At 32.2% G+C, this 26,911-nt stretch overlaps 3 protein-coding genes across 3 annotated transcripts; 2 read left to right on the top strand and 1 right to left on the bottom strand.

The window, feature by feature from the left end:
- Window positions 1-556: 556 nt before the first annotated feature.
- Window positions 557-12,376, top strand: TRIADDRAFT_59003 (uncharacterized protein; the record flags this gene model as incomplete). Its single annotated transcript, XM_002114926.1, has 27 exons — window positions 557-823; window positions 1,345-1,521; window positions 1,631-1,768; window positions 2,059-2,404; window positions 2,490-2,686; window positions 3,314-3,355; window positions 3,555-3,617; window positions 3,714-3,781; window positions 4,252-4,333; window positions 5,196-5,335; window positions 5,817-5,928; window positions 6,013-6,152; window positions 6,330-6,486; window positions 6,637-6,732; window positions 7,217-7,362; window positions 7,781-7,859; window positions 7,990-8,139; window positions 8,388-8,506; window positions 8,718-8,865; window positions 9,720-9,831; window positions 9,933-10,149; window positions 10,311-10,455; window positions 10,574-10,694; window positions 11,085-11,328; window positions 11,606-11,816; window positions 11,992-12,216; window positions 12,329-12,376. The coding sequence occupies 27 exons, from the start codon at window positions 557-559 to the stop codon at window positions 12,374-12,376; spliced, it is 3,990 nt and encodes a 1,329-aa protein (XP_002114962.1).
- A 750-nt stretch (window positions 12,377-13,126) lies between these two features.
- TRIADDRAFT_64151 (protein phsophatase-2a) lies at window positions 13,127-16,499 on the bottom strand (the record flags this gene model as incomplete). Its single annotated transcript, XM_002115111.1, has 13 exons — window positions 13,127-13,764; window positions 13,853-13,931; window positions 14,009-14,130; window positions 14,211-14,278; window positions 14,361-14,436; window positions 14,543-14,593; window positions 14,730-14,840; window positions 14,976-15,038; window positions 15,154-15,255; window positions 15,361-15,411; window positions 15,603-15,654; window positions 15,942-16,013; window positions 16,474-16,499. The coding sequence occupies 13 exons, from the start codon at window positions 16,497-16,499 to the stop codon at window positions 13,714-13,716; spliced, it is 924 nt and encodes a 307-aa protein (XP_002115147.1). The 3' UTR covers window positions 13,127-13,713.
- Window positions 16,500-20,295: 3,796 nt separating this feature from the next.
- TRIADDRAFT_59005 (uncharacterized protein) lies at window positions 20,296-25,188 on the top strand (the record flags this gene model as incomplete). The annotated part of the gene is made up of 11 exons (XM_002114927.1): window positions 20,296-20,344; window positions 20,939-21,020; window positions 22,699-22,910; window positions 23,142-23,374; window positions 23,616-23,735; window positions 23,856-23,888; window positions 24,068-24,249; window positions 24,420-24,465; window positions 24,604-24,741; window positions 24,908-25,057; window positions 25,153-25,188. The coding sequence occupies 11 exons, from the start codon at window positions 20,296-20,298 to the stop codon at window positions 25,186-25,188; spliced, it is 1,281 nt and encodes a 426-aa protein (XP_002114963.1).
- Window positions 25,189-26,911: the final 1,723 nt, after the last annotated feature.

The following is a 26,911-nucleotide window of genomic DNA, read 5'->3' on the forward strand; positions in this document are numbered from 1 at the left end:
TTAGTAGCCTATATTTATTTATTCAGCTATTTATTCACGATAGTTCGCACCGTGGCAGCTTAACATAATTAATGACCGACGTACAACATCAGAATGATCATAATTGCTCCGCCTAAAGTGATAGAGTGATATCTAAATTTGATATTTGTCTGTTTTGACCCATTAAACTATGCATTTTGGATTAATCCATTGCAATTAAACATACAATGTGACTAATAGAAGTAAAAATAGGCTTAATCATTGTAGTACGGTCGGTATACTCATTTTAAAATTCTATTTAGTTACCATGAACTTAAGATTAGGCGGATCTATTATACTTTGCATCTCTAAAACTAGCAATAATAATGCTAGTGACATTTACTATCACATATATATGAACTGATGTTACTTGCAGAATATAGCTGTTGGTGTAAAGCCAATTTCACCTAAAATTATCGTATTAGTTGTATCTTGGATCTGATAATAATAAAATACTTTAACTTCTCAATATCTTCAATTTATTGATTTTAATATTCATTATACCATTACAGGAACAAATGAAGCATAGCGAGTCAAGATGAGAAAGAAGGAAGAAAGAGATACTACAGAAACTCTTCGAATCTTTTTTTCGTCGCCGTTTAATGGCATGGAAAAAGAGAGAGAAGAGCTAACTAAATTTTATTTTCCACATATTCATGATATGTGCAATAATCGTGGCTATCAATTTATTCCTGTGGATTTGAGATGGGGTATTACTAAGGAATCAACTTCTAAATATCAAACGATTGGAATATGTCTTAGCGAGATTGACAGAAGTGATATATTTGTTGGCATGTTTGGCCAGGTAAGAAATAAGTGTTCTTAGCTGATTCTTTCGAAGAGTTTGTTGTAGACGTACAGTAATTATACATTGCACAGAATCGCACTTATCCAATAAATAAATTAAAAAATTATTTAGCAAATTAAAACTTATTTGAATGCAGTAGCAATGAATTGTCTGATTCCTGCACTATTGTAATTTTTAAAATTTTCGCACTTTCCTCTGCATTTACGGATAATCATATGTCTCTCCTAATTTTATAAACTTGTAAAGCACAGAATTAGCATTACAGATCCATGAATGTGCTATTATACAATATATCATTTAATTAATCTTGCTAAACGTTGAAGATCGAATGATGTTTAATGCGGCAGATTATTAACTTTGTTAAGCAAATACTGCACGTACATAACAATAGCACGAATATATCATATAAATACTAATATCCTCTTGTAGACTACATATCTAACATGTAACTACCCGAGTAATGGTATTAGTTATTAGGGATTGCATATACCTAAAGTATTTCACTTTATAACTTATAGAGGTATGGCTGGAATGGATTTCAAGATGATCTGTTACAAAAAACTTTTGATTATGCACAGAAATCTTATCCCTGGTTAGAACACTATCGCGATCGCTCCGTTACTGAATTAGAATTCCTACATGGTCATTTAAATAATATCGGTGCATTACCAGCATGTTTTTTCTTTCGAGATAAGGTTAACATGAAAGCACGATAAATCATAGCTTGCATTAAGTGTTTACTCACACGTTGGTTTCTTAGCGACTATTAAAAATTATGCTATTCCGCCATTCGTTATTTATTAGTCGTATGATGATGAGCAATTGAAAATTTGCCAAGAAAAAGGACTAACTCAGCGTATGAATGCCTTCAAGGTGGAAAGTGATAAAACATATACGATGTTGAATGATTTAAAAAGAAGAATTAAAGAAACCGAGGACAAAGTACGGATTCAGTCAATGTCAATCTGTCGATATTTTACTTCCAATTTAATTAATCGGATAAATATTGTATTAAATTCTTCAACATGTATTTATACCATTGCAATTACTGTATTTTGTTTCCTCACGCTTTAGTGTTTGGCCGTTAATATGAACTATGCATCGCCAACCGAGGCAAGTGACGAATAAAAACCATTTATGTCCATTGCGTACTGTAAATAGTTGAAAGTGCGTAGACTGTATTTCTTGATTTTATAAGATAATTCTGATAGATGATCTGAATCAAATTATAGGGTGCCAGAGAAATTTATCTAACGTTGCATAAGTATTTGACCGAAGTCTTCTTCATCCACCGTGCCGATGAGGATGATCCAGTTAGCTCAATCTTAACATTCCATGATGCCTTTTATATAAATAGACTGTCATTAGGAGATAAATATGTTGGAAGCCATGACTATTTGAATGTTGTGAATCGGCATGCATATGATGAGGACGTACCACTTTTAGTTACTGGTAGAGGCGGTAGTGGCAAATCTGCTCTATTGGCTAACTGGTTAAAAAATCATCAGTCGAAGCAGCGAGACAAAAAATTGGTTGTTGCATATCATTTTGTCGCGAGCACAGCTAAGAACGCCCAAGGTAACTTTACCATACTGCAGTTATAATTCGTAGATAGTGATAGATGATATGATGTTCAACCGAATCTTAATTCCTACGTGTTTAGATGTTCTAGTCATCTTGACGAACATTGTTAATCAACTACGTAAAAGCCAGAAGTTACCATTAAAGGAACATGATAACGCCAAGGATGCTTCAAAATCCTTGAATAAAATCCTCACAATACTTTCAAAAAAAGAATATTCGGTCGTTATCCTTGTTGATGGATTAGATCGTGTGACCAGTCGCGGAAAGTCTGAGCGTGTAAGTAAAATTACGAAAATATGTATGTAGTTTAGTGTTCGCATTTATTCTTACTGATTATAATTCAGCGTAGCTACTACAGAAAACTAATTCATTATTTCAAAGTAAAAAGCTAAATAACCTAAACTACATTTTTGATATATTTGACTATTATCCTTACTTCGTATTGGATACTTCCAAAAATTTACTTTTTAAACGCCATCTATGCCTTTAACTATAACCCTGATATGTGGCATGTATCTTGATACATTAATATGTTACATGCATTATCCTAAAAATCTAGCAATTAAGATAATATTACCTTTGCAGACAGCTACTAAAACATAAGTTTAACTCTTTATAATATATTGACCGATTGTTTCTTAATCTTGGCTTAGATATTATATTGGCTACCTCGGGCAACTCCATCGGGAATTCACTTCCTATTATCTTGTAAAAGCAGTCATAACGAAATCACATCTGAACTTGTTGATGCCCGTCATTATCAAGTTTTGAATATACAACCTTTAGAGCCAAAGGATATCCAAATTTTAACCGAAGTATAACAGCATCTTATCATATGCTGATCAAAATTTGTTCTATTCATAAAGAACCCCAAATAACTTACAAACTTTAACATTCGAATAGGGCATGCTAAAGCTAAGAGGAAAGGCTTTATCACCGAATCAGGTATTTAATTTAATCTGTAAGCCAACATGTTTGTAAATTGATAAATAAATACCGTATTCATTGATATCTTCGAAAGTATCGAAATATTATTACTTTTTGATCAAAACCTTTAAGATGTCGCATAAAAAATGTCATGTTACAATAATTAAGCTGGATTATTAACTCTTAAACTTATTACGCACATAATGAATCGAACCAGATGGACGTCGTCTTGAGTCAACAAGAATGTAAGAATCCATTATATCTAAAAGTTGTACTTGAGGTAGGACATCTTAATTAAAATCCTTCGTAATAGGTACACGCTGCACTTTATTGAAATTTACTCCTGCTTTCTTTGTTATCCTTAATAATCGATTAGGAATTATCCGTCCACGGAAAATTTGAAACAATTGACGACCGTATAAAGGAATTATTGAGTTGTAATGAGTAAGATGTAGAATAGAATGCATTAATTAATAATATTAAATTTATATGCATGCAATAAACTTATTACTTTACAAACTGCTTACTGGAGCTAAAAGCATTTATATCTAAAGCAGACTAAAAATACCAGGACCGATAAATCATTACAAGAGAAATAAATAATCAAATTTTAATAGATTTAAGCATTATACCATTTACTGGAGCATCATCTTAACCATACATTACCTATTCATGTTTTTTACAATATATTTGATTTGCTGTGAGTGACATCAATGGTATTACTTCCAAATCCTTTTTGACTGGATCTTCTCATTTCAGTCCTATCCAACTCTTAGTTAATACAAAGCAGGGCTATTTTACATAAATAGAAATAAGATTTGTTGATGGTCTAGCATTGCGACAAAATAGGGAAATTAATGACAAATATGACTCCCTAACTAACTTTATTTAATCTTTTCTTTTTACTGATATAGCACAAAAGAGTTGTTTATCAAGTTTTTGGAACGTTTAGAGATGGATTATAACACAGACAGCTCTACTAATGTTATTAAAGATGTACGTATGATGCATTTAGTAATCTGAGATGAACTTACTTAGTTGATAGGTAGTATATGATCATCTTTATGGAACAATGTTGACATCTGAAAAGAGGAATACGTCTTGATGGATATGACGTATTTAATTACTCAAGACTACGTGCAATTAATAACAGCTATTGGGTCTATCGTACCCTAGATTTATGATATATCTGTAACTAAACAGAAATTATTTATACTGATGTTGCTCACTTGATGCGGACAATAAATTACCGCAGTAGTCACCAGGAATCAATAGGTATATTTAGAAATAAATAACGATTCCAGTTAAAAATGGTGCTGTTAACGTCAAATATCGAAAGCATACAAAACATATTTACTATTTATGAATTATGAGAAGGTTTTCTTATTATTATCTTACTCTGATATCACCGAGAGTAAAGATGGATTACTTTAATTTTTACTTTATGTGCCGTTCCGTAATTCACTCTAAATAAGTATACTGACTTTAGTATATGTATACGCAAATGATCTATATTTATATCTAAATAGAACGCAAAGCTTATTAAGAGACCGTACGTATAGATATAAATCAATTATATCATTTGCAGGCTGAAATATTTGTAAAGCATATACTTTTAGTATCGGTAAATTACAACATTTCAGTAATTGAATTTCACGACGAAGTGAATCATAAATGCAATAAATTGATCATTAGCTAAACTCCATCATCTTTTAATCCTTAGATGTCGTTATGTGGCAACTTAAACTGCTAGATAGTAATTATTATTTCATTCTATTGTAGCTCGATTAATGTAGGAATCAGCTATAGTATTAAATCTTGCTCTCTAATATTTATTAACTCTGTGTGTATATTTAAGATTATGTGCTACCTAAGTATTTCAAAAGAGGGTCTCACAGAAAAAGAAATCATAGACTTAACTGGACTGGAATCTACACAGTTAACTATGATTTATTATGCCACAAATAAATATTTATCTCATCGTTCTGTCCTATTAAAGTAAGTAGGAACAGATTAAAATTTTGTCGAAATGATAGGAGCTAGCTCTTCGATTTATTTGCATTAATCCCGTCTAAAAAAATTAGTAATTTCATATTCTGATAACATTTGTAGATATATACGTACGAAATACAGTATACTAAGATAATGATTTTGTTCATGTTTGAAACATTTCTTATTTAATTATATAATTATAGACCGACTAATATAAGTAGTTACGAAAAAAATATATCAAATGTTTCCGATACTAATGATTAAAAATAATTCCCTGATATGAACTCTTTTATGCTAGAGCAATGTACGCGTATAAGCCTAACCTTTATAATACGATTTTATTGTAAAAGAATACCCTTTTAACTGCTAATACTAGAACCTTCGTTTTGCTATTCATTTGAAATATAATATTCTACTTGTATTTGAACTACTTATCATTTTCTTTTTTCAATATCTTTAAAACCATATAACTATATCTCGAATCTAGATTCATATATGACGAACTGAATGAGGCTATTCGTAGTATTTATTTACATGATCAATCCAAGGAAGATTATTATTATGAATCGCTTATAAATTACTTTAGTAGTAAATTGATGGTACGAAAATTTTATAGTAAATCTTTTTACCTGCCTTATATAGCATACGTACTAAAAGCCAATTCTTAAATTATTTCAAATCAGTCTATCTCTTCTTCGCAACTGGATATCACAATTTTATCACGAGTTGCCACGGAATTGCCTCATTTGCTAATAAAATCTGGTCGCTTTAATGAACTCGCAAATTGTATATGTAATATCCATGTATTCCAATGGATGGCTAAGTAAGTATATCATGTTACTATACCTGTTGCTAAAAATTTTCACAAATATTTCTGCAGTATTTACTGAATATATTTTCTAACCCAAGTAATTCTAGTAAGATGCTGTAGTGCTAATTCAATATTGAAAATACGATGGTGATATCTTGCTGTAATCTTTGTTTTAATATCATTTCTTAGGAATGGTGTAATAGATTTAGCTGAATATTGGATTCAGACGAAACTTGAACCGGAAGAGATAAACAGCATGTTAGAAACCTCAATCAAAAATGAATTAGCAAGCGTATACGCTGACCGCTATGACGAATTTCACGCGCCTAATCAAGCTATTAACGAGGTAAAAAAGTGTTACTACGATAATTCCTTTTAGTTACATTTATGGATCGTGCATTCACGAAAACTCGTATTTTCTCCATTTATAAAAATCGGATTACTTCACTTTAATGTTTATTAACTAACTTATTCTTTTGAATATATGATTAAATAGATCGAAAAGGTCCTTGAAACTGTTACAGCATTTCTCAACAGGCTAGCTCAATATGAGTCAGAGGAATACTTCTTGAAATGGCGCCTTCGTCTCGTTGTAAGCACATTTAATGATAATGGTAATATTGATAGCCATAGTATTAAGTAACTTATTAGAATTAATTTAATATCCTATTTTATAGCCATATGATGGCTATAGTAAATTATATCCCGTACTTTTCGACGCTAACTTACCAATGTATTCACCAAAATTGATTTCAACATAATATCAATCTTATATGCGCGAATACTATTAGAATTTATTATACTGCCTCAGTAATTTCGCTTGCTGCTGACTTTCCCAGAAACTGGCATCTCTTTACAGTTATTCTTATTCTTAGAGTACCTGGGTACTTAGAAACATTAATATGAATTAAACGTCAGTATTTTATCCTTAGTACGGCATAATATTCCTATATCCCATATATTTAAGAAGCTAGTGAAGTTCTGATACATAAATGGAATAGAAAATTTTCGTAACATCGATGTTTGCTTTATTGTATTTCGGTTGCATTAATTTTTTTTGGTAATTGAACTGCTAGAAATCACGATTTAGCGAAGATGAGTCAGATAGCCAGTCTGAATGGCTAGCAGACATACTAAGAAACTTGGCCATACTGTATGTTGACACTAATAGATTTATTGAAGCTGAACCTTTGCACTTGCAAGCCTTAAATATCTATGAAAGGTAAGCGATAGAATCATCGTAAGATATTTGAAGAAAATTTAAGCTTAAGGTTAAAAGACTTCACCAAATTAGCTATACTGAAACTTATTACTCTGATATAATTATAATAAAGTAATTCTTTAGTATTTAGTAACCACAGCATGCTCGCAGTAACGATTTTAATGAATCTGCTTTGGGAGTAAATAATATCACTTTACGACGGATTACGTTCAACAATAATAGTAGTGATTAAGCAAAGAGTATGCATTTATTTTGCTTAACTATGCTACATTATATTTGATAATAGAAATACAAATTATATTGGGATGGATTATAGTAGGACATAGATGTAAAGCTTGATTTGAAAGCAATCAAATCAACACGAAAATTTCTTTTCTAATTTAATCTACGCGTATTCTGATATTTTGATGTTTTACAGTATTGGATCGAAACTTCAAATTGCACGATCTCTTAATGGATTAGGTTTACTCTATTTTAGTAAAATGCACTATGATAAGGTAAGATTACGACCAGAAAATATTTTATTAATTTGAACTATTCCTATATTTTATTGCAATATATTCGTAAAATTTACACATATTGAGTTAAATCAAAATTAATTGTTGAACTTTATTTATATAATTGTAGGCGTCAGAATATATGTTGAAAGCTATTGAAATGCATAAAGAACAGGAAGACAGCTATGAATATGCAGATTCTATTAATAATTTAGCCTGCATTTACATGCAAACTGACAAGTATACTGAGGCTGAAACATTATTTTGCCAATCTTTAAAAGTAAGAAATTTTCATTCCCTAACGGCTAACAATAGCACTGTGCGCGTATTGCATCACTCATTTGCTAATTTCAAGAAAATAGTGTAATCTAATATAATTTCGACAAAGTGCTATGGATTTATAGTTATACTAGTATACTCAAATGTCGTTATAGAATTTATAAGCAAAGCGTATTTCAAACTAAAATAGAAACGACGGCAGTAGTCCTTTACTACATTATGGACTAATTTCTAAACTTAAATCTTTAGATTTATGAAGAGTATTACTATGGAATACGAAATTTATCTATGTGTGGTAGTTACAACAACTTGGCTCGCTGTTATCGAAATCTTGGAATGTTAGATAAAGCAGAATTTTACTATAAAAAGTACTCATATATTTGATCTTCTATTCTACTTGGTTACTAAATGTTTAAACAATTGAATACGTCCACAAGAACATATTGCTTACAAAACATATATTCATTTCCAGTGCTATAAAATTTTTAAATGCTTATATAAAAATCTAGAAACGAAATCATTTCAGAGTTAAAATCGTCCCTCTTGAATCTAAACTGTTATATTATTTAATTATTGCAGAGCCTTAGATACAAGGTTGGATCTCATTAAATCCAATCATCCAGATATTGCTGAATCTTATATTAACATGGGCACCTTTGAATTAATCAATAAGCGGAATTATAAAACTGCAGAAGAATTTTTCACGAAAGCACTTGCTATCTATGAGGTGAGTCAAATATGACCGTCATATGTCAGCAAGAATGCAGCTAAACTACATGGATTTATTATTGCTATATCTACTGCTCTTTTTTGATATATCTACTGTATAGAATCAGTATTTATTCTTTCAAATATTTCTATTTTCGTGTTGCTCTGTAATATTGTTTTTATCCTTATTGTTCTCATGATAAAAATATGTACTTACTGCAAGAACATCTTAACAACATATGATTTATAATTTATTGTAATGATTTTAGCTAATTACAGTAGTTATGCATATGTTAGGGTTAAGAACCCGTGCACTACATTTGTATAAAGTGATATTAAAATTAACAATTTGTAGCCAATTAGGAAAAGGATAACGTCAATTACTACAAGTATTACGAATTTTCAGTGTCATGTTTGATTTTTTACTTAATATGCGACAATAAAGTTTGGCTTCTGATTACTAGCATAAATGTAATGTTACTTTAAATTCCACTTTAGCTGAGATAAAGCAATGAGGACATTTTACCGATTCCAATCGATGGAACGCGTAGTTACTTCCGTACCAAGAAATGAAAGTTGATTTTTAGCAAACATCGCCATTATTCTAACTCATGTATAACAATTTTGAAAAATTGAGCCTATTCATCATTATATCGTTACTTGCATTCCGGGCTAGATAGCATTAATTAAGAAATGTATTATAAAGAAACAATGAGCGAAGGCAGCCAATGTTTTAAACGTGAATTTTGCGGATTTATGTTATTACTCCACTACATACTACAGCATTACATTTGCCTGCGAGTAGTAAATAAAGTCCTGATATAGAACATCGTAATTGTGTTATTAATCGATAGATCGTTGATTATTTTTCAGACTGTTTACAGTGGCAATCATATTCAGATTGCCGTGACATGTGAAAATTTAGCCCTGACGCATATGTATCAAAGCAACTTAGGCGAAGGTGTTCCGCATTTTGAGCGAGCAAGTAAATTCGATTATTAATCAGACTTAATGGAATATTTATGATTATTATATTGTTATTGAATTGTTGAACACTGACTTTTAATAACTTTAAAATTATCACAGGTAAGATATTGTTCGCCTTGGACCAAATGCATGCCAGTTTAGCGCCACTAAATGCAGGCTATATTGAATATTACCTCGATAATCAGCTTTTCGATGACATTAAAGCATTAATCAAAAGGATTACTCATCGGTCATTATGTCCAGATAGAAATTTTGCTGTCTTAGACTGGATTAATGGTGGAATGCTAGCTAATCAAAGGCCGCCCTTAAGCTTAACGTAAGTTTTTTAGTTTCTTTTTTAAAACCTACAAATAGCGATCGTCCAATTAGCAAGATAGTAGTAAAACAATAAGGAAACTTTTCTTTCATTATGCTGACTAAAATATTATAATCTATCGTTTGCTCGCTTTAAGATTAACTACTCTTGATTAACAATAGGACGCTGGACATCACATTTCATTTATGCGGCGAAAAAAGTTCCAAAACAGTCGCTCAGTATATAGATATGCTATTAAAAATTTATAATAGTCACACTAAAGCCGAAATACGCAAATATTGCTTGCAATCATTGGATTATTTTGAGGTAAGCGTAATCGATATTTATTATAGATTTTAGTCTATTCTTCTGCGTACAATATAGTTATTCAGGCACTTATTAGGTAATCTTCATAGACACTTTCAATATATTATTATTTACCTAGAAAAACTTTAGTGTACAAGAAATCAATGTAGCAAAGGTTTATGAGATACTAGCGGCATTATATTCCTCTAGTAAAGAAGAAAATGACACCTTGCAATTTCTCGATTATATCGGTAAAGCAGGTACGGCAACATAACTCCTAGTTCTTGAATTTGCTGCTTAGATTACATAGCTTGTATAACAGTATGAGCAAACTTTAGTACAATGTCTAATTAGTAGTAGTTCATCTCTAAGCAATAAGCTCGTTTAATAATTTCTAAGTAATATCTACTATAGATTGTACTAGTAATTAATATTTATAAATTCCTTACCCCTATCTAATGACCAGCTCGAATAAAAAAACTTTAGCATTATCAAGGATACTATAACAATTATTTTAAGTAAATGCAATACCGTAGCTGTTAGATAATGCTACTAGCTATGTTTTATCACTCATGATAACACTAGACATCAATATCACTTGATAATGGTATTAGATTTTTCACCTACCTAATTCTTTTTCATAATTGCAGTCAGTATCTTCGAAGCCGCAAATAACTGGTCACAAGCTAATGCCTCTCTATACGCTTTTACAGTTGATTATTATCTAAATAACAATTTACTTGACCAAGCACGTTGTTTACTGAGTAAGATCACAGGGACTGAATGCAGTTCAGGAAGGGACTATGCTGCCCTAGATTGGTTAGATAGCCAATTACCTAAAGATGAGCGCACTTTGAGACCAAAACATCAATCCATTGATGCTGGCTTGCAAAAGTACATATGCAATGTTTTCATTGACAGTAAAAGTAAAGCTAGCTACTAAAATTGATATTAGAAAACTTTGTTATATACAATACGCAGGAGATAACAGCGATTACATCATTGTTAGCTAATTATGTTAAAATTACTTACTATCTATAAATACTCATGCTCCAGATTGTTATTTTAGTTATCTCAGTATGCAAACCTACTCTGGTTATTTTCTTTAACGTTGCGCTATTGTTCGTAGTAATTACTGCCTAATCAGGACAAAATTTTATAACCACTCTAGACACCCAGATAACCTAATGCTCATTTCTCGCAAAATTGCCGATTTTGTTCCTGATATGGAAAAAATTATTTCTATGCTGGACGATGCTGGTGACATTCCTAGTTCGCATTTTACCTCTGTTTACGATGTTATATGTCGTGATTCGCCAAGTTGCCGACAAGCGGCAATTAGAGTTTTACAAGCTGGGTTAAGAAAACATCCAGATAGCCCGGTAAATTTCATCAAATCTACTTTTACTTACAATTATATTGATTGCATCTTAATGTTCATATTATAGAAAATCTTATGATGTTGTCAATAATTAATCTGAAAATTACAAATTTTTAGTGTCTTGTTAGGATTCACAATATGTTACATACTTCCTGTTATTACAATGATTTCTGTAGGATATTCTATCCATATTAGCACCAACGCTGGCATCATACAAGCGATACGATGATGCAGCAAAGTACTACCAGAAGCTTGTAACAGTACTTTCAAACAACCCAAGCTTAGAGTATAGTTACGCCAAAGTTATGCTACTTCAAGAGAAACCCGATCTGGGCAAAATTCAGTTAGAAAAGGCCCTTCAGGCAGCTCAATCGAATAATGATGAAGCAATTGCCGCTCAAGTAGGTTACTATGCAAAGTATTGGTCAACGATATTGTACAAAAACAGATTTTATTCCACACTATAATACCTTTAATATATATTTATTTGTATCAATATCTCGCGATCCTCAGATACAAGATACTATCAATGACCTGGTGACCTGGATGAATAAGAAGTGATAACTTCTGGCTTATATTCAAAGTTTAAATTGCCTAATGGATGCAATGTCAATGGTATTAGTATTTCAAACCTACGTGTAAACTACAAATGCAGTTATTCCTTGTAAATTTTAAAATCATATTCGTACAATTAGGGGATAGGACTCTGTAAACTCAGATGCAATAGATTTAAACAAATCTGCGTGTAAGCTAAATTCATATTAATACAACAGACAATTTAACTGAAGTAACATTTTATGAACGGATAATGATGTACCGTAATAAATATCTTAAGTAATTGCTGCCAGCTAGAACGTCATATGCGCGTAGATACAAATCATTCATTCGACCACAGAATAGTTTAATAAATTGAAATCTTTAATGAGGCAAAATAAATTGGTTTTTATATTAATTATCGGTCAAATACGGTTTATAGTTATAATTACAAATTAACTTCGGAACACCTCCAATTAAACGCTAAGATACTTTTAAGGGTAATCATCATAACTAGTTATTAAAGATAAATCTGAAAGATAGAAGGTTTCTAAATTATTACTTTTCTAGATTATATTTAATAAGAATATACTTAGATGCATAGGATTACAATTTCCCCAGCTCGTTATATAATACTGTAACGAAAAAATTTTGGCAAACATGTAAATTTTAAATTTGGTCAAGTGCGACCAATTTGATATCGATACGTATTTTAAGAATTCGTCAATGAATATTACCATGCATATTCAAAAAATTAAAAAAGGTTAAATGTTTGCGTAATACTGTATACACAAGCTCAAATAATTCGAATAATAACAGATTGCAAGAATTACGTGCTTGCATTATTCTAAAATCGAGTAGCTAGGGTAAAGAGGAGATACTTTACATACTATATATTAGTAGGCATTCTTATTTTATACTAAAGAAATACTATCCACATATAGCAGAGTTAATGGTTGGATTTTGCGTCGGTATTTACTAATCAAACAGAAGTATAGTCGTGTACTTAAAGTAACTTCATTAGCAACATTACTGAACGAACACAGTAGCAGAATATTCAAATATTTCCGCTTACATTAGTCGCAATAATATAGAGACGTTGCTATAAACACAAACATTAATATAGAGACATTTCTATCATGCAATAGATAAAACGATATAAATATAATATAAATACATGTACACAATAAAAATTTACAGTGTACCAATAACAGTTGAGTGACAATAAGGTACATTTGCTAGTCCTCCTTCATGCTTTTTTTCCTAGGTAATGGTGCTAGATCTTATATAACAGGGTACTCAATTTATATCTCCGTTATTAATGGAACCATGTATATCGATTAGGTATTACTAATTCTATGAAATCACAAAAAATAATCAGCTTGCGGTTTTTTCGCGGGAATACCCCTTGATTCCTATTATAAGATAAACAAGCAACATTAATCATGTTTACTATTCTAGAAATCATTACTCTATCTATAGAATATACAGTAAAAGTAGTACCTGCGGAGCGGCTTCAAAAATCATGAAATTAGTTTGTAAATTTTCATCTAATCCAAGAATTGCTGCTACATTGCCGCATCTAATGTTTAATAATGTTGATTAATCATAGATACAAAATCAGTTGCAAAAACACAATGAAATAACTTAGCTAAGTACCTGTAACAGTAATTTGGAGCAGACCAAACGGTAAGTACAGTCTCATTGAAGTGCCATTTGTAGCCTTCCATTACTAACTGGTGGGCTCGACATATCATATCGAGCTTGTTTGTAATATTAAACTAATTAAATAAAGAATGATAATCCCTTAATAATTTAAAGGGCAATATTACATTATCTAACATTCTCGCAAGATCTATACCTGCTTTACTACATCACTACCAAAGAGATATCCAGCTCCACGAGGGCTAATGGCCCACCCTTCAATTTCTGTTAACCAATCAGTTTAATTTTATTAGAAATATGTAAGTTAAAATATTAGATAACCTGATATTGACATTTTAAGGTTTACCTTCAGGATCGGACCATAGCAAATCACACATCGGCCCATCGTGAGGAACTTCTTGTTTACGATCTATAGTTCGGATCTAAAGTGATGGATATATATTCACGATAAAGAGATTATCATAATATAACTTTACAAACTTTATTAACCAATCATATTAAATAAAATAATCGATTAATTTGACAAACCTCGTCTAAAGTTCTAATCGAAGGAGATAATCCACCGTGGACACAGAAGATCTAAAATTAAGTAGAAAGGTAACAAGTTTTCAGATTTTACCGTAGTATAAGAAATATGATAGCCTTCAATTACAATAAATTACGCCAGTAATCGATTCACGGCACTATTAATACAGTCCTTCTGTATATTGCCAACCTTGTCATCGATAATAGCTGATAAACTTAAATAATCGAAAATTTCGGTACAATATTTCCAAACGGTAATAGAACCATATTTTCTGAGACATTCATCATAAAAACCGTATACCTTTAAGATACACAAATAACCACAATCAATGGCAATTAAAGACATCGACCATATCTTGGTAGTTATACTACATTTTAAGATGCCAAATTAGCAAATAAAGCAATACTGTATTATCGAATGCTGACTTATACGTACTTGCGTAATTTGTCTGCTTTCGTGGTTGCCACGTATGAGGGTAATACGATCCGGATAACGAACCTATTAAGTTAGAGCAACTTTATCGTTAAAGTTGATTTAATTATACTTCCATGAACTTTCATGAAGTCATGATATTAATTGCTGTTTGAGATCTTCATATTAAGTCACTAATAACCTTAAGTGCAAGCAATAAAAGAAAAGTTTCTACGCTATAAAATCCTCGATCAACGAAATCTCCCATAAATAAGTAATTTGTATCTGGAACGTCTCCTCCAACCTGCAAATTGCGTTCATCAATCAAACAAGGTCGTCATTAAAACTACATATATTCATTATCAATCAAGACTTTAAATAAATATACCATTAACCCAGCCTGACTTACTTTAAATAATTCTTTTAGATCATAAAATTGCCCATGAATGTCACCACATAGCTACATAGGTATATTAACAGTCGCAATTTAGTAACATCTAACATCTGTATAACTATATCCTTTAAACATGATACAATATTAAACAATAATATTTTAATAGCTGCTACTGCACACCCTAAAGGTGATTAAGTCCTAAAGAAAAATATGTGCAAAACAGCTCACATTCACATGTACAAAAACTCTAGTCTTACCGTTACAGGTGCATCGACCTTCTGGACATTACTCTCTTCTGCTAAGATTTCCCTACGTAACGTTACATAGTAAAAAAAGGGCATATTTAGAAGACAGTCGAAGAATCTATCGTAATATTCTTTCAAATAGTGAGCATATCATAAGGTATTTATCTTGCGATACAAGAGTAAATTAACAACATAAGTCATCATCATTAACCATAAGGCAGTAATTGGCATCAGTGCTGCCAATAGATGCGATTATTATAATCTATTTGGACTTAAAGTTTATAAATATTACAAATATATAAAATGAGGATGCACATTTGCAGTACATTTGACAAATAAGATCTGACTTACTTAGCTTTGGAACATAACGCTTTGACTTCACTCTCAGATATAGTTTCGCAGAGTTTTAACTGCTCAATTTGTCTATATCAAAACACCATTATACAGTAGTGCATTACGATAAGATACCTTACATTCAACAACAGTATCATATTTTACAATTGCCACTACCAATACTTTTGCACACATTTACAGGTAAAAGAACTTTCTTTAAACGTTGAAGGTTCGCGTATCATATATATATATATATATATAATTATAACTAATTATTAGCATAAGCATCAACGATCGACACAACATATCCTAATCGCAGCCCGCCTACTGCACTATCTTCGCCTAAATTAGAACAATTTAATACACCCTAACGCGCATAGCACTATACGTACGTTAAACTGATATCAAAATTTTTTTACCAAGAAATTATAAAAAGGTGCTACAGCATAGCGCCAAATCGTGACTTAATCATTAAAGCGCCTACCTTTGTATCAGCAGTCACAAAATAGTGTACTAGTACAATACGTAAAATGCAATTTCGTCAACTTACCTATCAAGATCGCTGTAATCCATCATTATGGATAAGTTTTATTTCTTATTCTAGGGAACAAATCTATGGCACTAAAGTAAAAGGAACGACATAATATCCAATTAAAAGCATTGATAAGGCATGCATCACTAGGAATGTGCATCTTAATGATGAAGAATATGAATAAAATTAAAATATAAATTAAATTTAATTTAATTTATATACAGTCAATCAATAATTATAGTACAACTGCTAATAGGGCTCAATATTCGGTTAAGCTTCATACCGTACACAAGCACTGAAAAACGTACTATACTTGTCGAAAAAATGACTAGAAATATGGCGATGGTTTTTAATTTAATTTCATTTAATCAAATGATATTAATTTTTTTTTGTTACTGCAATGATGTAGACGGATGGGCGAATGGACTTGTCAATCAAAACCCGGCCGGGCCTTAGAAAGAAACGACACAGTACTGTACTATGTTGTAAGTGCACACGAAACACGGCCATGCTGTGCATAGGTTCCCTTCAAGAGTTCCAGTAGTCTTTGATATAAATCATAAATGAAATTACAGCAATTGATGTTTCATATTTTCAACGTTTTAATTCGCTTTTAACCAATGAAATCATACAGTAAATTAGCAGCTACTGTGCAATGTTTTTTCTACAGTAATATCATCAACATCGGGTCCTAAGAAGTTACAGTTTTTCTTTTACCTCCATGGTTGTCAGTGACTTCAAGCATGATATTTAAGGATAGCAAAAATGTGAAATTGAAGGTTACAAAATATGAATTGAACTATAGTAGTAATGATTCATAAACATACGACGCTACTTACAGTAGTCGGCACATAACTGAATATTTATTTAGGCAATCTATTCTAAGGTTACAGACTTAGCAAAAATTACATAGCGCTAGTCGGATGAATGAAGAGTTTACAAATTTAAGACTTGCTGAAAAGGTAAGTTGGATCAATTTGATCCGGTAAGTTACCCAAAAAAGAGAAGTGAATCAATGAAAAGCTACGATATCGATGCAACATGATTCGGATTGATAATTAATTATATATATATGAAATCAAACGGTGCAATGAAATGCGGTAAATCATTTAAGTCTTAAACAGATGAGCAAGCACTAACTGTACCATATTTTCCGTACTGTAGGGAGATTAAGGTTCATAGTACTGTACAGTACAGTATTGATATTGTCACTAGCAGTTATTCGTTGTGCTACATGCCCGATCCCTATGCGCTAGGGGCCCACTGAACTATACTTTCATTAGCAATCTCTGTTCATACACATAGGTGTAGAGGCTCAGCTTAAATACCACTTTACTAATACTCCGTATTGAATATCTTACTATAATATTGTTTTGAAACGGTGCGTAAGGGGTACGTTTGTTTTCGTACTTGTCAAGGTTATTGACAGATTCGTCTCCTTTCTCATTAAGATTGATGACGGTGGATATAATTTACGTAAACTCATTAGTCGAAGTCAACAGCAAGTAATAATAGGAATAAGCTAAGTTTAACTTTCGCATAGGGTCTTTGCAGGATCTGAAACGCCGTAATCGAGTAAATTCAGCTCGAAAAATTAGTGTTGCACAGTAACAAGATAGATGTGTCAAGAGCCTCAGAAGCATGCAGTGCAGCTGTATAGAATCTTCGAATTCTTTGATTACTGTACAACAACAGCAAGAATCTGAACATACACCAAACATCAAAATAAAATTTCGATAAATTAAAATTACTAATTACTCACCTGCTTCCGCTCGCTATTTCGGTCAGTCCAGCAGATCGAATCGTGCAGGATAACACTGTGTGAAGACTTTTGTGACAATGCTTTACGAACTAGCACACTTTTTACTGTACAGTACAGTACAGTACAGTACAGTATCTGTCCGCACATCCGATAGAGGTAAGAGAATCTCGTATTGTACAGTACAGTACTGTACGTTATACTGTACTGTACAGTACACTGTAGTGTCATTAAATCTCATTATTTTACAGTACAGTACACTGTACTGTACGGTACATTGTAAATGTAATGTACTGTACTGTACAGTAGAATTGCGTAGTCAGCAATACTGTACTGTACTGTACTGTACTAGTACTGTACAGTACAGTAAAACTGTTAATTCTATTTTAATAATTTTCCCTAAATAAAACAGGGTTGCGTCATTGCCTCTTCAAAAATAACACCGTATAGATATGCATTTGAGTATTTCTTTCTTTTATATTCCTGTATGAAACCATACAATATCTCCTGTATCGACACTGTCATTGCTATCACCATGATCTATTATTTACTAAAAAAAACTTTCGTGAGCTGGCGCGTTAATACAGCACAGTACAGTACTGTATGTTGTCTGTAGTAGATCTATACTGTGCGTCGCTTCAGCCACAGCCTTACAAGGGGTCTTCTCTACAGTACTGTACAGTGTACAGCAGAATTCATTTCTACTTAACAAACAGAAACCATGATGCCGTACTGTACAGTCAGAGACTACTCGAAAGAAGAGAAAGGGACGGGCCCGAAAGCTACAAAAAATGAGAAGGCCGACTTTTTTAGCCTTCATTTTACAATACGCTACGGCTGTAGCCGTACACCGCATTGTGCAAAACCAACCTGGCAGATCATTTGGAGCACGATCGTGCACAGTAGAGACCCCTCTCTATAGTGTACAGTATAGGATTACTGATGGTCGGTACAGCTGAAATGGCCAGCTTTCTCTTTTCTTTCGAGTAGTCCCTGGTACAGTCATGGACTACTAGAAAAAATACCTGGACTAGAAACTCCTTTGGACGGACAGACATTTGGCCTTATTTGGTCAATAAATTGTGTCCAACACTTCATTATGACCGTAGTATGCAGACAGTCGATTCTGAATTGACTGATTTTTCTGAATTAAGTAATGTTAGATAGCATTCTATTACCTGTTACTAAGCTCTGTTTAGAAGAAATAAATTTAGATCATGAATGCTATTCAAATTAATACAAGTCATTTAGAAAACAGACACGGAAGATCTATACTGAGTAAATAAATAAATAATATTATTTTTCCATATTTTCGGCCTTATCTGGTATGAAAGTCCGTCCATCCGAGGAGTGTTTCCAGTCCCAGTATTTTTTCTAGTACTGTACAGTACTAGCTGAAGCACTGTACTGTACAGTACTATATATAAATGTGCCTCTGTAAGTAATTAATTAATTAAATTAAATTAAATTAACTGTAAAAATTCTTATCATTATAATTATCTATTTTAATCAATATATAACTATGTATAATTAATTTTATGAAACGTGAACAGAAAATAACAAGAAATAAAATAAAGTAAATAAATTATTTATGGAATACAGCTTGGTCCCATTAAGTGTTCCACAATGCGGATAAGTAATACAATATACGAGTCCATGCCTTTATGTGCATACACTAACTATTTTTTATCCGCTCATCAAGTACAGCACAATGATACGCAGGATACAATATATTCCGATGGGTATTTACTGTTACTTAATACTGACTGTTGTGTATTTCAATTTTTACCATTTTCTATTCTCTTGACGTTGTTTCATTTAGAATGCGTACATTTGCAAAATTATAGAAATATATTATCAGTAGTTTATAACTGTACCTTTTTGAATAAAGTAACGTCCACGCACTACCCTACTAGCGGAAGGCTATTCGATGTTTCTTGAATAGTATTTAGTTACTTAAACTTTAGCAAATAAATTTTTAAAAACTACAGTATACTATAGGTTAAATAAAATTAAAATTAAATTACCTTTCGATAGCCTTCTGTCGAAGGCAAGAATAGATCAGAAAATATAAATTGAAGATGGGGAATTGCCATACTACTGGTCCCAATGAGGCTCTCGTGGTGTCAGGTCAGTACATTATCAGTCTCTGTAACGTTGTGAACATGATAATTACATACACGTATAATAATTAGTACAATTATTATAAACTGTAAGTTAACCAGTTACGTTCATTTTAGCAATCTATGAACTTCTTCAAAAATTTATAGTTAACTACAACATACTTTAATGTTCGTACGTATTTACCATGAGCAGTACGTCCAGTTTATATTTTAAATAGTTTATAGTAGATTTGTTAATATTCAGTTACTGCCTTATGCTTGGTAAAATATACTGTATAGTTTTACTATCGCAGTACGTGTATATACTGTATTTTTAATTTTATCTGACTAAAATCAATAAATAAAAATTACTCCGTTCTCATCAAATCACGCAAACATTACAGTTTTAACAAGTTACTGTATAATAAATAAATAAATAACATAATTAACACACGACCGTTTGTAGTTAATCGTATATATTTTACAGAATAATATACAGTATGGAACAAATTAAATTATTATGGAGTAGCGCCACTGTTGGTGCAGTATCTATTCGGATCAAATCGACTTAATTATGTTAATAATGTCAATATCTTTCTTTATCGATTTGCCTCGTTGCTAGGTGCTTGTTGCGGTTCAGGAGAGAAGAGATATGTTCATGGTGGCTGGGCTTGGGCTTGGTGTGGTATTACCGATGTTCAAAGGTATACACCACAATGTAACCTTTGTTTTTAATATTCACTTTTAGCAATAGCGATAATTTATATTTATAAATATAAATTTTGTCCAAGATTCTTACGTACTATGCTATGGTAGACAGCAGCCTAACCATCTATGTGAGCACAAATGTTTCCATTAGCGACTACGAATACGCTATTTGTAAACTAATTGTTCCATTACGATTGGCATCGTTCGGTTGTATATCTTATAAGAGATTTCCCGCCGATGCTTAGTAACTAAAAATCTGTCTAGAATGATATTGATAAAGATATTGATAAAGTTCACTTACCAATAACGTTCATTCCGTAGCTCTAAAACTTCGCTAAATAAATATTAAAGCGGGGACGAGAGAATGTGAATACTAAAATATTTCGGCAAGAATTATAATTTCTTGTCAGATTTACTTTATTACATAAATCGATTCGTTCACTAAACCTACTTATGACCTTAATTTTAAATCATTATAGGTGGTCGTAATACAGAGAAGCAATGGATCCAGTAAGGATTCATTCTACTTTATATTAGACCAGTCTATAAATCATAGTTGATTTCATATGATCGATTGTTTACTTATGAATGAAGCGTGTCTGCTATTATAGTTTTAAATTTCATTTCACTGTGATGTACCAGTTCGTCAAATATTACCAGTCACTCCTTTTCAATATTCTTTTTATTAGTAATAGTTTATTTTGTAATAAGATTACAATTATACGGGTGGCAATATGTAGTTTAATTATCCTAATGTAATCAATCTCCTTTGTCATATCCAATATTTCAGTGTAAAGCATTTGATGCCATCAGATCCTATAATCGCATGATTTATTGATTTTTTCTGTCATTTCATCGAACCGCATAACTACTGCAATTGAACTGATTCCAGATTCTATGCAAATAAAGCAGATGATATATGCTCGTATTGAAAGATACCACTGTACTTACGTGTATATCTTCCCATCTACTACTTATCCTCTATTTTCCCTCCCATTCCCCATTACATAATTTTGGTCGGCCTTTATTCCCTCCCTAAGTTATCTAAGTAAATGTAGTTTGACTGTATCCTTTTAACAACGGCTTACGAAACTGGTTTACTTTATATACATAAATTGCACCGTAATTTACAGACGAAGTATCGCAAGATTCCACCGTTAATAGTACCGGACTTATCAAGGCTTCCGTTTTATTCGATCATTGGCCAACCATTACAGTATTGCACTTTAATTCGTTAATTAGACATACGAATATGAGTATCACAGTATTGTAAAATCTCGTTCTATAGATCCTGAAGAACTATATGTAATCATTGACATCATACCAGTACTATTGTGTGCTATAGAGATTTCTAAGTTATATTTATTTTCCAAAGACTATTTATATCACATCATAACTGACTATAAATGTCTAAACGCGTACAACCATATTACCGTCTGCTTTTAGTATTTTATTACAGTGCTTTGCTTTATTTACAACTCCTTTTATAAAGTAAGCGATTATTGTAATCAACTGAAATTACTACATAGATCTAATCAAATAGCTATATCAGTAATTAGGATATATTCCCTAGTAACCATTTTATAATGCAGTAATTTGGTAACTACTAAGATAAAAGGAGAATGCATAAAATTTAATATTATCTGTATGTTAAGTTTATTACTTAATTTAAAGGATCTCTCTGAATGTTATGACTCTAAATCCGCTCTGTGAGAGCGTTGAAACGGCTGAAGGAGTCGCTCTTACTGTAACCTCGGTTACACAATGTAAAATCATGACAGGCGATCTGTTGCCTATTGCCTGTGAGCAATTTCTTGGGAGAAATACAGAAGATATTGAAAACATTATTCTACAAACTCTAGAAGGTCACTTGAGATCAATTTTGGGTAAGCCTTTTACGTTGCGATATATAATACAATCAGCGATAAAAATTGAGAATCGCATGAACTATTTTGATTACGCACACATGTCCGGTATACGGTTGTATCAATTTAGTTCATGTTAAGACTTTGCATTGTAATACAATCAGCGCTAAAAATTGAGAACCATGAAAACTACTTTTAAATGTATCCAGAATACAGTACTGATAATTTCCTTTCATAACTTCCGACATATAGGCACTTTAACAGTCGAAGAAGTATACAAAGATCGCGATCGATTTGCCACTCTTGTACGTGAAGTGGCTTCTCCTGATGTTGGTAGAATGGGTATCGAAATCCTCAGTTTTACTATTAAGGACATTATGGATAAAGTAGATTATTTAAACTCTCTTGGAAAATCACAAACAGCAGTTGTTAAGCGCGATGCCGATATCGGAGTTGCTGAAGCGAATCGTGATGCTGGAATTAGAGTATGTTTACTTTATAAAACCGTTATAAACTAGTAAGATTTAACCAAATTTGGCTTTAAACATGCAGTTTCCATAAAACAAGTACAGTTTAGAGCCACGTGTTATACTTATGGTGATTGCTTAGAGTTGTATAACCTCTGCCGATATAATTTATATACATCGAAAGTTTATAGTATATTAATAATTGTTTGATATTCGCTAATATTAAATAAATCTTGTCATATTGCTTATGATAATTCAGAAAGCAGAGGCTGAAAGAGTTAGAATGGATGTTAGGTACACTGCCGATACCAATATCGCTGATTCTCGCCGTGAATACGAAATGGCTAAAGCTGCATTTGATCAGGAAATAAATAGTATTGTATGTATGACATCGACGAATGCGTTATCAGCTTTGAAACGTAAAATACGATTGCTGAGGCATTAAAGTAACAAATTCGCCTTAATATTATTGAAACTAATGCAATTTTGAATTATATAGAGAGCCGAAGCAGAATTATCATATGAGTTACAGGTACCCTAATTGTATCAAACGTACTATTTTCAGTAAATATGATAACATATGCTACCGTCACAAGAATTATATATTTTACTATTAAAGCTATAAAGATATAAAGAAAAAAATTTAAATACTTTCACGTATGATAGATACTTCATCAGACTCAAACATACAACTAATGCACTATTATTTAGTGTGCAAGAATTAAACAGAAGATCCGTAGCGAAGAAATTCAAATTGAAGTAGTAGAGAGGCGAAAAGAGATTGATATCGAAGAGAAGGAAATCCTTAGGAAAGATAAGGAGCTTATTGCTACTGTAAAGAGGCCAGCAGAAGCAGAAAGTTTTAAAGTAGAAACAATTGCAGAAGGCCGTCGGTACTGTCTATACTGTCAACCTTAATGATAGTATTTACTTAATAAAATATTTTTATATCTTCTATATGATAGTGATTCTAAGCTATAGACCTAAATACGCTCTATGCAAAATGTTTTATAATTGAATACTAAGACACTTAATTTAATTATTAAACAAAATATTATATTAGTGCAGAGACTGTGGCTATAGCTCAAGCAGAAGCTATGAAGATTAAGGTAAATCGTGCGATTTCATTTTAATACTGTTATCTTATTTTGGCACACGAAAAATGTTGTTACTACACATCTAGCTTGTAATCTCTACGCCTATGTATCCATAATCACTACTATAAAATAGTATCACGACTACTACAGGCCATAGGTTCAGCGGAAGCTACTGCCATTGAAGCAATCGGCAAAGCTGAAGCTGAAAGAATGAGACAGAAAGCCGCAGCATATAAAAAGTATGGAGATGCTGCTTTAGTTAGTTTGGTTCTTGAGGCACTACCAACGGTAATGCACAAGCAATACAGATTGCGTGAAATGATGGTTCGATAGCAATTCAATATCTAATATTCCCGTACCGTGCGGCTTTTAGTATGATCTTGATTAATTTTAGACCATATCAATCATCACTAAACTATGTATATGTTTTTATTATTAAATATAATTATATCAGATTGCAGCAGAAATCACTGCTCCTCTATCAAAGACAGAAGACATCGTTATTTTAGGCGGAAAAGACGGTAGTATTAGAAACGAAATAACTAACTTGGTAGGACAATTACCGCCAGCTGTGCAGGCACTAACTGGAGTCAATATTTCAAAGGTATTGATGATTACTAACTATGTGCTTTGAAAATTAGAGCCTAGAAATCGGCTCTTTATATGACTATAACTAGTAAGTTTCACTTTAAATTATAGGCCGTAGCCAAGATCCCTGGAGCTCAAATAATGTAACGACCAGACAATTATTGGTTCAGTTGTTTACTATAACTACGAAGTATTAAATACATTTTACGAAGTTTTCTATCGTAATTTGAGCGCTATCATTTCATCGCAGTATATGCGATTATTCACAGTGCAATTTCGGTTCTTGTGCAAGTTAATAATATATATTTAATCATATACCCATAAGTTACTATAAATTTAAATATAAATATTAACCGCTCGGTTAATTCAATACATGCAAATTGCATATGAAGCCACATTAATTTCAGGCATTATACGGTACGAAATAATGCGGCGAGTAAAATATAAACATAAGGGAAGACCGATATTAGAAAATGCCTGTGCGGGTATATCCATCAGTATACCTGTACGCGTATACGTACGGTACGCCAATGTGATAAATTATAACTGGTGCTTGGCTAATATTGGCCACCTATTCCAAGTATCATAGAGAATAGTAAAATCAATATCTCTAGAAAATATTCTATAAATCACTTAATTCGTAAGAAGATGTTTCGGAATCTGTACAACATTATCGATAATGTATTGCTGCAAACTTTTCAACTTTGTAGCTATTCCCTGATAACTAGTTCCAGTCCGATTTAATACAGGAGCAGTATCTATGATTCTAAAGTCATACCGGTACGTAATGCTATGACTTTTCACTATCGTAATATACTGATACTGGTAAAATATTACATCTGTTTGATCTATACATTGCCCGGGCAATCTGTATATTACCAACTTACAGTATAGATCTAATCTTCAGGAGTTCTAGTAGCCTATGGTATTACTTTCCCTGTACTTTAAATACTTTGAATAATAAAAATTTGGCTAATTATAATTATAAAGTAACTGCAATACCAGGAACTACTCAAGTAAAAATGCTACCCCTTTTCTACCGTAGTCGTCTGTCTACATTCTCTAATCCCTTTCTCTAATCTACTCCTCTCTGTTGCGATATAATCCCCGGTAATACGTTCACATCAGGGACCTTCATTTGTACTTTTTCGAATCTATTATTAATTATCGTACTCTGCTGATTACTGTAGCTACAGTATACGTTACATGTACACTAATGTGAATACACTATCTTAAATTATATCCAAATTAACCCCAAAATAAATAAAATACAATACTGTACAGCAATATTATTTTCGTATAAGATATTTTAATAAAAGTATAAATAACATGTATTGCTATCTATATATAACAATTTCTATATATACTGTACGTTAACTCAAAAGATTATGTCGGTATAAACTACTGCATTAGCTCGTAAGTTTTAGTTATAATTTTCCTAGCTACTGTAAAGTACCGTACAGTATCTAAAACGAAATTAAAGACGCCCTACAGTACTGTACTGTACTGTACAGTATGCTATGTATGATACCTAATAGCTTTGTCGTCATAGCTACACGGGTCCCTAGCAACGAACAGACATGATGGGAACGAGTGGACGGTACAAAAAAAAATCCTGCCTGCGATTGATATCCCGCTGCTAACGCGATACTAACTTGGTTTTGTGCAGTACGATACACGGTGCTATTGGTACCATACAGTACAGTATAGTAGAATTCGACGGAAAAATGATAGGCCTCCGCATTATTTTGCACTGACGGCCACTTTACGTCGATCTTTCTTTGCTTTAGTAGTCCCTGACCGCATACAGCATTGCAGTATTCCGTCAGTAGTAAAGACTCAGTTGCGTATCATTACGTACGATTACGAA

The sequence above is a fragment of the Trichoplax adhaerens genome, genomic scaffold (assembly GCF_000150275.1).
Source record: "Trichoplax adhaerens TRIADscaffold_9 genomic scaffold, whole genome shotgun sequence".
Lineage (NCBI taxonomy): Eukaryota > Metazoa > Placozoa > Uniplacotomia > Trichoplacea > Trichoplacidae > Trichoplax > Trichoplax adhaerens.